This window comes from Schistocerca cancellata, chromosome 2, assembly GCF_023864275.1.
Source record: "Schistocerca cancellata isolate TAMUIC-IGC-003103 chromosome 2, iqSchCanc2.1, whole genome shotgun sequence".
NCBI classification, from domain to species: Eukaryota; Metazoa; Arthropoda; class Insecta; order Orthoptera; family Acrididae; genus Schistocerca; species Schistocerca cancellata.
In genome coordinates this window covers 1,003,022,278-1,003,037,479 of record NC_064627.1, presented here as the reverse complement: position 1 = coordinate 1,003,037,479, position 15,202 = coordinate 1,003,022,278, and the positions used below count along the sequence as shown (strand labels likewise).

The 15,202-nt window shown below is 40.3% G+C and overlaps 1 protein-coding gene across 1 annotated transcript in view; it reads right to left on the bottom strand.

The window, feature by feature from the left end:
• LOC126149209 (uncharacterized) overlaps window positions 1–15,202 on the bottom strand; it is a 209,202-nt gene that overhangs the window by 174,655 nt on the left and 19,345 nt on the right. Inside the window, exon 3 of the mRNA XM_049915801.1 lies at window positions 5,543–5,741. Coding sequence (XP_049771758.1) covers window positions 5,543–5,741 — 199 coding nt within the window. The remainder of the gene's footprint in view (window positions 1–5,542; window positions 5,742–15,202) is intronic.

Genomic DNA, 15,202 nt, shown 5'->3' with positions numbered 1-15,202 from the left:
CGCCCTGCAGACGTACACATTTTTCACAACGCTGACGCCATGATTCCATGGCAGCGGCGAAGGCTTCTTTAGGAGTCTGTTTTGACCACTGGAAAATCGCTGAGGCAATAGCAGCACGGATGGTGAATGTGCGGCCACGGGGAGTGTCTTTCATTGTTGGAAAAAGCCAAAAGTCACTAGCAGCCAGGTCAGGTGAGTAGGGAGCATGAGGAATCACTTCAAAGTTGTTATCACGAAGAAACTGTTGCATAACGTTAGCTCGATGTGCGGGTGCGTTGTCTTGGTGAAACAGCACACGCGCTGCCCTTCCCAGACGTTTTGTTGCAGTGCAGGAAGGAATTTGTTCTTCAAAACATTTTCGTAGGATGTACCTGTTACCGTAGTGCCCTTTGGAACGCAATGGGTAAGGATTACGCCCTCGCTGTCCCAGAACATGGACACCATCATTTTTTCAGCACTGGCGGTTACCCGAAATTTTTTTGGTGGCGGTGAATCTGTGTGCTTCCATTGAGCTGACTGGCGCTTTGTTTCTGGATTGAAAAATGGCATCCACGTTTCATCCATTGTCACAACCGACGAAAAGAAAGTCCCATTCATGCTGTCGTTGTGCGTCAACATTGCTTGGCAACATGCCACACAGGCAGCCATGTGGTCGTCCATCAGCATTCGTGGCACCCACCTGGATGACACTTTTCGCATTTTCAGGTCGTCATGCAGGATTGTGTGCACAGAACCCACAAAAATGCCAACTCTGGAGGCGATCTGTTCAACAGTCATTCGGCGATCCCCCAAAACAATTCTCTCCACTTTCTCGATCATGTCGTCAGACCAGCTTGTGCGAGCCCGAGGTTGTTTCAGTTTGTTGTCACACGATGTTCTGCCTTCATTCAACTGTCGCACCCATGAACGCACTTTCGACACATCCATAACTCCATCACCACATGTCTCCTTCAACTGTCAATGAATTTCAATTGGTTTCACACCACGCAAATTCAGAAAACGAATGATTGCACGCTGTTCAAGAAAGGAAAATGTCGCAATTTTAAGTATGTAAAACAGTTCTCATTCTCGCTGCTGGCGGTAACATTCCATCTGCCGTACGGTGCTGCCATCTCTGGGACGTATTGACAATGAACGCAGCCTCATTTTAAAACAATTCGCATGTTTCTATCTCTTTCCAGTCCGGAGAAAAAAATCGGAGGCCTTAGAACTTGAATGCACCTCGTAGTTCTACGTAAGTAGGGAGAACCACACCTGGCACATAACTTTCAAAATAATTTCTGAAATCTTAAGAATACCATTCTCACACTGAATGTAAGATAATCAAGTTAAAGTCATGGAAGCATATTTTTATTTGTAAGCTGAATGGAATATTATATCTGTGGAAAACATAATATCGTGTGACTAATTAAATGACTGTTATAATGGAATATATAATTTTATACTTGGTACAGAATATTTTATACCTGTTATGAGAGATGGGAGGGTTTGTATCGATGTCGGAAGGGGGTGGGTAGTGTAGGTAAAAGCATGATTTACACTGACAGACAAATCGTGGCTAACACAGAACACACATCACACCTTTCAAACGACCCTCGCAAACAAGTGTGCCTGATTCTTCACTATTTGCCATTTCCATAGGGTTGCTAAGATTTTCTTCGCGGACCTCAACAATGAATGTGGGAATGTCTGTTCTGTAGGAGACGATTTAACACCATATCTCCTCCGGCTTCTCACTCAAGTACCGGCGAGGTAGAGATCCTGGGGAAGAGGGGTGGGGGGTGGGTGGGTGGGAATGGTTTCCTGTCTTTGGGGCTGTCTTCTTTCTCTTCTTCAATCTTAGCAACCACATCTACCTTTTTTCCTTTCTTACTTTTCATTTGAGGACCTATCTATTTCTCCCTCTTTCCATAGTCATCTATTTCTACCACAGAAGTTCTTCCTAGTTTCCGTGGTTTCCAATAACCTTCAACTTATCTTCAGATAAGAAGGCCAAAGAATCAGACTACACAAAAACACTTCTGCATACACACAAAGAAATATGAATACACAAACAATGAAGTTACAGATTAGAAGGATTAAGAACCACCAAGGGTTGTAGGGGAAAAAGATGTGTGTACATCTGGAAAGATACACACATTGTTTTTTAAGTGACGGTTCTACGTTGTTGTTGGTTTTTTTTTTTTTTTTTTTTTTGGTGTTTTCTTGTGTATAGAGAGAGCTTGTGGAATAATCATAAAACAGTGATAAGCAAGGTTGGAGTTAATCATGACAATCATTTAAGAAAAGTCAGGGTAGAAAACACTCTGATGAAGTGTGAGTGAGCCAGAGTAGTGGGACTCCATCATTATGTGTAGACATAGTATCTACTAAGAGTTGATTAATACAGGCAGACATAGTATCTACCACAAGTTGAATAATATGTGTAGACATAGTATCCACAAGATTATAGAAGTTGAGAAGTGGAAGAGGACTCTAGGGTATTAGAGGAGGTACTAAGAAGTGAGTGTGAAATGTAAAATAGATTTATTTTTACCAGGAAATATTTAATTATAGTGTACATAAAGATGTATACTAGGACAATGAACCATGAGGCCTACTCATAAAAGATAAGGGGGACGTACCCAGCATTTGCTAAGAATAAAGGGAAGGTGTACCTACAAAGAGATAGGATGACCTGTGGTCTGATGAATAGGGATATTTTATAAATGGGTGTACGTACCAGAACAGAAGGAGGAAGTGCACTCCTAGGGTCAACCCACATGTAAGGTATAGGTACTGATCCTAGGGAAAAAGGACAGTATCGTGACAGAAGTCACACATTTAATAGGAATTATTCCAGTAAGTTTGAATTCTATACACCACTAGCTTTATTATGTTTTAGGTAAGTTTACGAGTGTCAAAAGGGAACACTTATTTTGCCCAGAGTTCCCCAGACTACAAACTACTATAAATAATGATACCAGTATGTACTAAGGAAAAATAGTATAAGGAATTAGAATAAAGAATAAAGTACTCAAGTGTCCTGAACACCTGGAATTTACGATTGGATAAAGAGCAGAAAAAATAAAATAAAAAATTGGTCCTCACGATTTTTAGGCCTACTGAAAGAGCTAACTCCAACATTGATTGAAATATTCATGTTTTCTAATTAAAGTAAAATGAAAAAAATAAGGAGTAGCTAAATAATAAGAAAAAGGGTATTCACAGTTATTAAAAGAACAAGGTATACTGTTGAAAGATGAATTGTTATTCTATGTGATATACATGTACATAATGATGGTATATACGTGTTCGATCTGAGAGGGGAAATATGTAGTGCTTCGAGAATTTCCATGTAAATTCTAGAACCACTTGGCCTTCCTCCATCTCGAACCCACAATATTTTAAACGGAAGTGCGAGAGAGACGAATCCATCCTACTACGCATTGAATGTTTGTGTGTGGAGTCTAAAAACAGTCACAAGCAAAATGTGGAGAATGCGGCGGCCGACAAGTACCTGCTGTACGATCCATAGTGTTTCAGTGTATGTGTAGAAAAGAGCCTGTGCTATTCTTTGGTGGTTTAGTGACTGGGATGATTGTTAGGAACAAACGAAGAAATGAGATCAGACTTTTAAGTAATTCATGTGTTGGACTTGCTGGAAGCAAGACATGTTCATATTCTCTGATGGTTATTAAACCAACCCTGTTGTAAATGTATCCTAATAGAGCCTAATGTTTGATGACTTGGTTGACTCGCACGAGTTCAAATATTAGAAGTGGTGAATTTGTTTTTTTGTGGGAGTTGAAATACACCATGACTGAACTAAAAGTATTCTTTGAGCACCAAATTATTTCAAGAGTAGAGAGAGAGACTGATGAATTCCCTTAACCATCATTATTCTTCGGAGAAGCAGTTTTTGGAGATCGATGTGGCCACCTATCCAGAGAAGAAGACTGGCTCTGCATACCAAATAAGTCAACCTATGGGAGAGAGGTAGGAAGTTTGCAAACCAGCTCCACGTCACTTCTTGTCATCTAAAGCATTAGAACTGCCTCTGTGTCATAAAGAACAGTGGACAACCTGGAAGTCTTTTAGCAGACTGATTTGGAGTTGCAAGTTGTTGAAGCAATCTGCAGAAGTGGAGCTTTCAGATGGAGTTAGCAATGTCTGAATAAAGATCACCACAAATAGCATCTTACCTACTACAGCAGTTTTTGCATGGCCAATGCACACCTTACAAAGGTAACAGCAGAAGTGTTTGATGTCACTAATTGCTGAATCAACATTGTGTGAAAGTGTTGTGTCATAAACCATCAATACTACTAAGTGACTATCCCAGAACCCAGTACCAGTTGCAGGTAGCATAATAGCCTCCAGGGCCAACAAAAACTTTATTTTCAATACTTTGTGTAATTAATGGCCAAATTTCAAAATTTAAAATGATGCCATAATCTGGTCATTAAGAGATACAATCTTAGTTAAAAGTTGAACACAATAAGACAAGTATTACAGCTAGAAAGTGTGTATTTGTCTCGAAGCAGCGTAACTGACAGCACATAGACACATGGACTTCATTCATCCAATATTTGAGAATGAGAGCACTTAGCAACCTCCAGCAAACTTTACATACAATTTCAAATCTCTGAGACACTTATTGTTGCTGACATCTCTCACAAACTAATAAGAAAAAAGTTTATCATTTACTACGTTTTCACTGTTCATGCAGTAGAACTTCAGCATCAGGCATGGCTTTTAAATTCATTACTTCTTTGCCACCAACTCTATTTGCAACACTGTTTGGAGACAGTATCTACCTATATTGCTGAATATACCTGCAAAATTATATCATAGTATGACATATAGTCCAGCAGATATGATATCATAAACATTGAGATGTGTGAAGAACTTGCTCTTGCTTACAGTGGAGCTCAAATTATCCAGATTGTATTCATCCAGTGTTTCACAATGAGAACACTTATCAAATTTACAAAAACCTTAAACCTGTGGTGCATGAATTTCACTGCAGTGGACAACTTTTAATGGTCAATTCTCTGGCATTTCCAATTAGTCACAAGGCTGCAAATGCATGCAGGACACAACACCAGTAGGGAGTGCCCACTGCAATGAACTGTGTGCATTTGCAGCCTGAGGACTGATCGAAAATGCCAAAGAAGTGACCATTAACAGTTGTCCACTGTAGTGGACGCTAAGTGCCACAGGGTTAAAGTATAATTTCAAACCTTTTCTAAACTTTGTCTTGCTTACATGTTTAACATCAAATATTTAACACATTAACTCACTTGGAAAGTAATCAGATGTTTGAAGCTGTTTTATACATACATAGTACATTTTATACTAGTCTTTTCTAATACACACGATAATGATATCAATATTGTCCAGGGTTTGGTAATTTTAAATAATGTCATATTCTTATCATGACAAACAAATAAATTTTATGAACTGTCAAAAGAAGAACATTCATCTACTGTAAACATAAAGACAATCACACTAAAGTCATCTATGTGACAAAATGGTAATGAGCAGTTATTGCACTCACCCAAAAGCTCATGTTCAGCAGTTTGTAACTGGAGTTCATTATTGGTAATTGGTGTGCGCTTCATTGAAAAGTCAATATCTTCAGGTTCAGTTCCCTGCCTTTCTTCACTATCTGTAATGTCATACCGAAGCATCCTTGCTATTTCTTGGGCATGTGCTGAACCAAGTAGCAAAAGAAAGAGGATAATTGCTGTCAATAACTGAAACAGAGATAAGTTACATAATGTAATTGAGGAGCAGTACTGTTATACAGCAATCTACATATGAACATATAACATGCAGCACTCAGAGTGACACAATCAAGCGTTCTGTTTTGCATGATATTTGGCAAACGATGTTCAGTTAAATGAGAAATATGATATTTAAATGAAACACTGTCAAGAGTCTTATTATGGTTTGTGGCATGAAATATTAGGCAGAGTCAGTAGAAAAAGAAGCAGCAGAATTGGTGTGGTACTGACTACTATGCAGAAACTGCTTAATAAATAAAGATATTAATTGGGAATAATAAATGTGTAAGTCATTTATATGGTGAAGGAAATCCACAGAAATAGTGCTAGTTGTCTGATGGAAGAAATACTACAGGGAGAGGCTTCGTAGGATCTACACAGAATATGCCGAATTACATTCTACAGTAATTAAGGTAGAAGTGGTGAAGAACTGAAAACAATTCAGTGTAGCTTCACAGAGAAAGGTTTTTTTTTTAAAAAAAAAAAAAGTAGTACATGAAGGTGTCTGTGGAAGAAAGTGATAATTCATAAGAGAGTATTTTGCATTACTGCACATTACACGTTCAGCTGAATTCAAAAACAAGAACATGAATAAAGGAAGACAAAGTAACATACACAGTAGACAGCATTTTTTAGTAGTACATATGGAACTACTTGTTACCAGCATTCACAATTTTCTGGCTTGAAATCCCCATAAAAGACAAAAATTGTAAAAGGTGGGGTGCAATGAAGTATCCCCACCCCCTTTTCAACTTCTAGCCTTGTTAACAATGAAGGAGAAACCTGTCAACTTCAGAACACGTAAAGAGGGGTAATAAACACTGTGGGTAAATTGCATGCCAAATTTTGTAAGGTCAAACTGTTTTGCTGATGAAATTCTCGGATTAACAGCCACACTGTGCAGTCATTTTGTTGCAATGTTTCAACAAGTCACTGACTCATCATCCTCAAGTGACATGTCATTTTAATGCCCAGTTCATTCATTCATAACCACTAGACCACAGATTTCTCTACAGATAGCCCTACAGGTGGACCAACCCATTACCTTCAGAAGAGCTGTTATGTCCAGTGGTTGTGGCAGGAGGGAGGGAGGACTGGCTGGTTAGCGTTCCAGAAATTCAATTCTGGTGCTGGGCCTTCCAGAGAGGTCTGGGCACTGAGCCCTGGTCCTGATGATGCCTGTCTATTCTACCTATTGCTTCTCCCACTTTCACAACAATGTTCCTGATGTACTTTTTGCAAGCACTGAATACTACAAACACTGAATACTATGAGCACAGTTGAAAACCACTGTACTGGTTGACAAGATCATCAAATACTTTTGTTTTCATCACCTCCTTGATGACCGAATCCCACAACCCGCTGGCATTGCACAGCATCTTTGCCACTGCAGACTTGTCAGTCTGGCCAAGGTGAAGGCTCCTCCCTTGCTCCAAACAGAGCTGCAAGACACATTGGCTGATGTAATGTGTAATATCCTTTGCTGAGTGGTGTGCCTGAATGTAGAGAAATGTACTCTTTGAAATAACAAGTGTTTATTATAAGAATCAAACTAAATACAACTTCTGAGAATAATGTCTACACAACTTGAGAATTGTAATGTCTTGAGGAGCAAGGAAGATGAATGACGACACAGTCCTCTGAGGCTGGGAGCTCAGAGGCAGTCAACTGGTGAGCAGCAAGGGTCGTAATGACATAGTTCCACTCGTGGGCAGTCACAATGACTACTATGCAGCAGTGCACAAGGAACAGCTGGTGGAAGCACAGTTGCAGATGTGGCTCAGTCCAAGGGCAACAGCACCTTGGCGGGCAGCAGGGTATTGCAGTGGCAGAGGGGCCCATTAAAGACTCGTAGTGGAAACTTATGGCAGCTGTTGATCGCTCAGAGCTCAGGAAGTAACTGACCCTCCCTGGCTGGAGTGCTGCCCTAAGTACAGGTCTGTAGAAGGATACATGTGCAGCATCATGAAAGCATGTGACCTCATGGACATAGTTTAGTGCCCATGCCTTGCAGTGCTGTGTGTTGTGACTTGCATGCCACAATGGTGAAGCTGCAGCCCCAGACACTGTGGCAGCTGTTGGCAGATTGACTGTAGACAGTACCTTGCCTCTTCTATTTACTAACAGACAGGGGCTGTACCTGGCCCACGAAACATACCTGTAAGTGTTGCGACCAAAATATGCAGACTGCAGCCCCGCATACACCACATACTGTTAGCTGTACTCGCAACTGATGCCAGGTGCCTGCAGTTTTAGTTGGTCTTTCTCGATTGTAACCTTTGAGCAGAAAATAGTTGGAATCAGGAATATGCTTGGGTCAGTCAGAGACCATCTGGCACCTACAGTTGTGAGTGTGGCATGCAGTACACTGGCTACCGTATTTACTCGACTCTAAGCCGCACTCGAATCTAAGCCGCACTCGAATCTAAGCCGCACCTGAAAAATGAGACTCGAAATAAAGGAAAAAAAAATTTCCCGAATCTCAGCCGCACCTGAAATTTGAGACTCTAAATTCAAGGGGAGAGGAAAGTTTTTAGGCCGCACCTCCAAATCGAAACAAAGTTGGTCCATTGTAATATGAAACACAATTTAGGTCGAATGAATGACGATACAGCCACAGTAGTTTGGTTCAAGTCTTAAGCTTAGCAGTTAAGCTTTACCAGGTAGCCATTGCTATACGTCAGGCAGTCTGTCCGTATTTATACCGGTACCCTTCCTTTTTCACGCGCTTCGTCTGGTTTGAATCGATTGCTTATATTGCTTTGATCTGATAATTGTCGTTTTCTTTGTTGTAGGTGTTTACGTCACTCTAAGCTGAAAATGCATTACTGTACTGTGTCACGCATTGTTTGTCGCATTCTGATAGTGCGTGTTTACGGCCTGTCGCCGCTCGTGGCATGGCTTGCTTTTGTGCGCGCTACCGCGCTTACAATTAAGAAGAAGAAGATGTGAGGAATCGTCTTATTAGCGAAACAATGGCAAGAGACTGCTATTTGTTGTTACTTACAGTGCTGCTTTCTTTGATAATGATCAACAAGAACAAAAAATAGTAGACTGCGTAAGTTAGAACATGTTCTGAATGAGAGTTAGGAGAAAATTTTTCTGCGTTTGAAAATCTTTGTGGCCGCTTCTTTAGTACATCAAATTCTGCACAGAAATTAGTCATCTTAGATTTAAAAATCTAGTCAGTTGCCGTGCTTCATTTCTGACTGTATCACTATTAGGCATAAGAATAATACGAATATAAGCATGACACGATATATATATTCTTCCGCGTTTGCTGTTGTCTCACTCTAGTTTCGTAGTTTATTAGGCAGACAGGATTTAAATGAGATAGCAGCAAACACGAAAGAATACATGGCAAAATGTTTATATTCGTATTATTCTTATGGTGAAGAGAATACTGCATGTGATTCACATTTCATCAGGTTCCTATTAGCAGCCATCTCTTCTCACAGGTAGGAAAAAATTCAGAACGTAGAGTTGGCCATATTGACAAACATCCCAAACAGTCTTGCCAGTCGGATTTTCGTAGTACATTGAAATTCTGCTACATTCAAAGATGAACAATACGGAATTTGTATTTACTTCGTTGGATAATGTATGAAAATGCAGTGGTCGAAACTCGGGGCGGAGAAAAAAAGCTCGTCTTCCACCTTTTTTTTTGTTAAAATTTATTAACTGACGCAGAGGTTTTGGCGCCAGTATTTATCTTTGTGCTTACAAAGCATGCCTGTGTAGCGCTACATATATTCGACGGCAGAAGTTAGTTGTGGCGGCACCTACCAACATTTTCAGAACTTCCGTTTGCTTTGCACTCGATTCTAAGCCGCAGGCGGTTTTTTGGATTACAAAAACCGGAAAAAAAGTGCAGCTTAGATTCGAGTAAATACGGTACACACAGCGACCCATATCACAGTGCTGTTCAGAGCATGTGAGGAGTGTTTGCCTCAACCAAACAGACAAGTCTGGAGAGGAGGGCAACAATGAAGGCCATGTTTGTTTTTGAATAGACAAAGGTCCACTGCTGCACCAGCAGGTTCTGGTTTTCAGTCCTCAAAGAGATAGTAGAGGTACAAGTACATGATGATCTTGGCAGCTGGGGCATCAGTTTCCATCTGAGTTGCTCATGGGACATGGTGTTAGCAAAAAGACATCAGAAATACTCTGATGTGAAAGTGGCAGAGGTAACAGACAAAATAACAGACAGCACCATGATCCTTTGCCTGGACCCCCTGCACCCTTTCAGATACATCCCACCTCATTACCACCAGTCACAGCATCAATTCTAAAGGCAAGGGATTAACCAACCCATTTGGCTCTAGGCAAAGGAAATCTACAGTCCAGTGGCTAGAAAGAAAAGAGCTCAAGAGGAATCTGAAGATGACAAGTAGGAAACTTGCTGAAATATTGCGACAACACAATGCCACAATTCTGCTGATAATGTGAGATGATTTCCTTAATGAATGTGTCAAGACAACCAGCAATCCCATACAAAACTGTTTTTAATCTATAAATAGCAAAATGTAATAATATATTATGTACACTCTATTTACAGAACTACCACTGACGATGCTTTGAAAATAAATCCAAAATGTGTTTGGTGCAAAACTCTCTTAAATTTCAGTATGATTATGATGGGAAAAAAAGTAATAATTAGTGATATAATGTTAACTGGAAGAATCTGGAACACAATCTAAAAATCTTGTACACTGTTTCCAATAACTTTAACCTTTGGAATATCTCCAAATGTTGGAAGTTTCAAAATTGTCAGCAGCCCAGTAAATGTTATGATGAGTGATTGTGAGTAAATAAGCTATTGTATGTGCAATAACGTCAGCTATGCCTGTTTGGATAAGTATGGCTTGTGATCAACAACCCCCCCCCCCCCCCCCAACACACAATGATGTAAGCACTGCTGAACGATGGGATGGGCAGGAGCACGTATCTATGCATTAATGCATTATGCTATTGAAGCAGCTACACATTATACTACATGTACATTATGCAACAAATTTAATAATTTTTTACAACATGGTTTATGTTCACTGATGTAAAAACAGATGTTCTATTCTCTACTTCACCTTCTTAGTGGTCGATTTTTAACTTTCTAAGGTATCTTATATTCTTCCTCAGGCTTCAAGCTATCTATACCAAATGTAATCTAAATCGTTTCTGTGGTTTAGTCGTGAAAATGTAACAGACAGAGTTACTTTTGCATTTATAATATCAATACTTAAGTATGGATGAAACATGTTGAGGATTGTACAAACATTGTATTCATAACTTCAAATCATATTACGTAGAATATCTTAACCAACAAAAGCATTTTTACATATATGAGAAAGTTCAAAAGTCAAAGAGTAAATACCTTTTTCAAAGAAAAATATTTTTCCCTAATTCACATTATATTCTTCATATCAATAAATATCTCATACTACACACTTTATAAAGTGGTGTATGTTCTTCCTCAGCATCCAAGTTCTCTATACTAAATTTTAAAAAAAATGTGTTCAGCAGTTTAGTCATGAAAAGTAACAGACAAACAAACTTTCACATTCAGAATATAAGTTGAAATAAAATTATCAAAAACCACAACCCTCACATACAGGTACACTTCACTCTGGTACAAGATCAGACTAGGGAAAGGACAACACGCTATGTGTAACAATGACATAAACATACACACAAATCAAGGAAGTTTTGCATCACCCTGGTTCCCAGAACTCCTGAAGACAGACGTTGACTGTGGATATTATATCACAGACACAGTCCCTTTGACTGTTCAGAGATGTCACTAAACCCACCAAAAGATGTAAACAAACATGCACGAGCAGCGCCTATTACACAGACAGGGTCGGACAGCCTATAAATTCCAGTCATTCCACCAGGAAGGAGGTACATGGCTCATGTTGTCTGTAGTTCAACCATGTATAGATGGTCAATACCGCAGTTCAATCATGTCCGCATTGTTACTTTGTGCCAGGAAGGGCTCTCAACAAGGGAAGTGTCCATGTGTCTCGGAATGAACCAAAGTGATGTTCTTCGGACATGACTCAAACTGTGCACTATAGGCTTCATGATGCGCAACTTCACTCCCAACGTCCCTCTTTGTAACCACGACACCAAGCAGCACAGCAGAGATGGTCCCAACAACATGCTGAATGGACCACTCAGGATCAGAATCATGTTCTCTTCACCGATGAGTGTTGCATATACCTTCAACCAGACAATCATCGGAGATGCGTATGGAGGCAACCCAGTCAGGCTGAATGCCAAAGACACACTGTCCAGCGAGTGCAACAAGGTGGAGGTTCCCTGCTGTTTTGGGGTGGCATTATGTGGGGCCAATGTACCCCGCTGGTGGTCACGGAAGGTGCCGTAACGGATGTACGATACGTGAATGCCATCCTCCGACCGATAGCACAACCATATCAGCAGCATATTGGCAAGCCATTCGTCTTCATTGACGACAATTCACACCACCATCATGCACATCTTGTGAATGACTTCCTTCAGGATAATGACATTGCTCGATTAGAGTGGCCAGCATGTTCTCCAGACATGAACTCTATCGAACATGCCTGGGCTAGATTGAAAAGGGCTGTGACCCACCAACCACTCTGAGGGATCTACGCCGAATCGCTGTTGAGGAGTGGGACAATCTGGACCAACAGTGCCTTGATGAACTAGTGGATAGCATACCACGACGAATACAGGCATGCATCAATGCAAGAGGATGTGCTACTGTGTATTAGAGATACCGATGTGTACAGTAATCTGGACCACCACCTCTGAAGGTCTGGTTGTATGGTGGTACAACATGCAATGTGAGGTTTTCATGAGGAATAAAAAGGGCAGAAATGATGTTTACGTTGATCTCTATTCCAATTTTCTGTACAGGTTCCAGAACTGTCGGAACCAAGGTGATGCAAAACTTTCTTTGATGTGTGTAGGTATGGTAAACTACACCTTACAAGCAAGAGTGGAGGCAAACAGCAAAATGTATGAACTTGAAAAAAAGATAAAAATGTTTTATTTCCTATGAGAAATACAGTAGGATCATGTGGTTCATATCACACTTAAAGAAGATCCAGACATGAACAGTTTCTCAAGTCAATACAATAACTATGGCGACCATTGAATTGTAGTGAGGAAAATATGTCAAGAGTTACACACTAACTAAAAGCACAGCATTAGACTGATATGTAAAATGAATTATGTTAATTACCCTACATGATGACTCTGCAATATGTTGCATAAAGAGAACTCAATAATACTCAATAAATGCTTCAGATATGTTACTACGTAAAATTTTTAAATGTGAACATCTGTCATGCCCACAAACCATGAACCTTGCCATGATGGCGTGGCTTGCAAGCCTCAATGATACAGACAGCATACCACTGGTGCAACCACACTGAAGAGGTGTATGTGAAAACTATGGTAGGGAAATCAAACTGTCAACTTCGGTTTATTGGGAGAAATTTAGGAAAGAGTGGTGTACCTGTAAAGGAGGACACATATAGGACACTGGTGCACCTATTCTTAAGTACTGCTTGAATGTTTGGGTCTGAACCATGTTGGATTCAAGGAAGACATCTAAGCAATTCAGAGGAGAGCTGCTACATTTGTTACCGATAGGTTCAAACAAAACATAAGTGTTACGGAAGTGCTCTGACAACTTCAAATGGGAGTCAATGGAGGGAAAGAAGCGTTCCCATGAAACACTATTAAGAAAATTTAGAGAACCAGCATTTGAAACTGACTGTCAAACGATTCTGCTCCCGTCAACATACATCAGGCATAAGGACCACGAAGATAAGATATGAGAAATTAAGGCTCATGTGGAGGGGCATTGAGACAGTCATTTTTCCCTCGCTCTATTTTTGAGTGGAACAGGAGGAGAAATGACGAGCAGTGGTACAGGATACCCGACCCGATGCCACGCATCATACAGTGGCTTGTGGAGTATCTATGTAGATGTAGATGTAGATGTGGAGAAGCCAGACTAACATCTGGTTCCTAAAGATGGTGGGCAGCAGTATTTTCAGTAATTACAGTGGTAACAGTTTGGATACCAGAGTGTAAACTGTTTTTCAGTTTGCTTAATGGACATGCAGCTTCTTTTTCCAAGGTCTTTTAAATGTGTTAAATCTTCGCAACATCGTAATCCACATGTCCATGAAAAGCAATGGAATTATCAAGATTCGTAAACGCTCTGTGAAGAAACAGAACCAAACCTTGCGATGTGTTTAGTACTATGTAGAACATCGTCAAGAAACTGACTCAGATATTTTATCACCAATTAAAGGTCTTTTGGCATCTTTAGAAGATTTCAAATTTGATTTCCTCTTGAACATATTTAACAAAATACTTACTCCAACCACTGTATTGTACAATATCCTTCAGAATCAAACAAGTGAGATTTTGTACTGTGAACAGAAAATCCAAGAAACTCTCCACTCCATAACTGCACTACTTGATGACTGTGAGCAAGTAGGAGAACCTTTGAAGAGGAAAAATATCAACTGTATGATGATGATGATGATGATGTTTGGTTTGTGGGGCGCTCAACTGTGTGGTTATCAGCGCCCGTACAATTTCCCAACCTTTGCTCAGTCCAATTTCGCCACTTTCCTGGATGATGATGAAATGATGAGGACAACACAAACACCCAGTCATCTCGAGGCAGGTGAAAATCCCTGACCCCGCCGGGAATCGAACCCGGGACCCCGTGCTCGGGAAGCGAGAACGCTACCGCGAGACCACGAGCGGCGGACATCAACTGTAATTGCATCTATTATGAACTGTTTCATAACAGTGATAGGCACTTGGATTTAAGCTTTCAAGATTATTCTAAACTGAAATTTTTCAAAACAGGTATTTTATGCAAATTAATCAACAGGGTTCCGGAGACCTTTTGAAGTTCCAAACATCTGTAATGTACATACACAAACTGAAGTGACGAATGAAACTTCGTACCAAGGCTCCTGCTCACTAGGCGGATGCACTAACCACTACTCCACCCTGTCACAGTGGCATTGCACAACTGCACATGCTACCCTAGCACACCTCCCTCTTCAATCAAAATTCCCATTCCTACCTCAACCCAGTTGGTATTCCCCCTATACTCAAAAAGCATTGCAGATTGCAGAGGCTCTCCAAGTGTACCAGAATAGCAGGAGACCTGGGTTCAAGTCCAGGCCTCGATAAAAATTTTCATTTGTCACTTCAGTCTGCATATATACACCATCATATAATTTCATTTGATTAAAGCACCTATGCCTGGGTTTTACACAGGATACCCCATTTCGTTCAATGCTGAGGTGCTATTCCATTACAGTTGGAGAGAATTTGCAATGCTGTTCAAGTTTTGGAGGAATACCATGAGGGCTGAGGCAGGAATGAGGATTCAGATTGAGGACAGA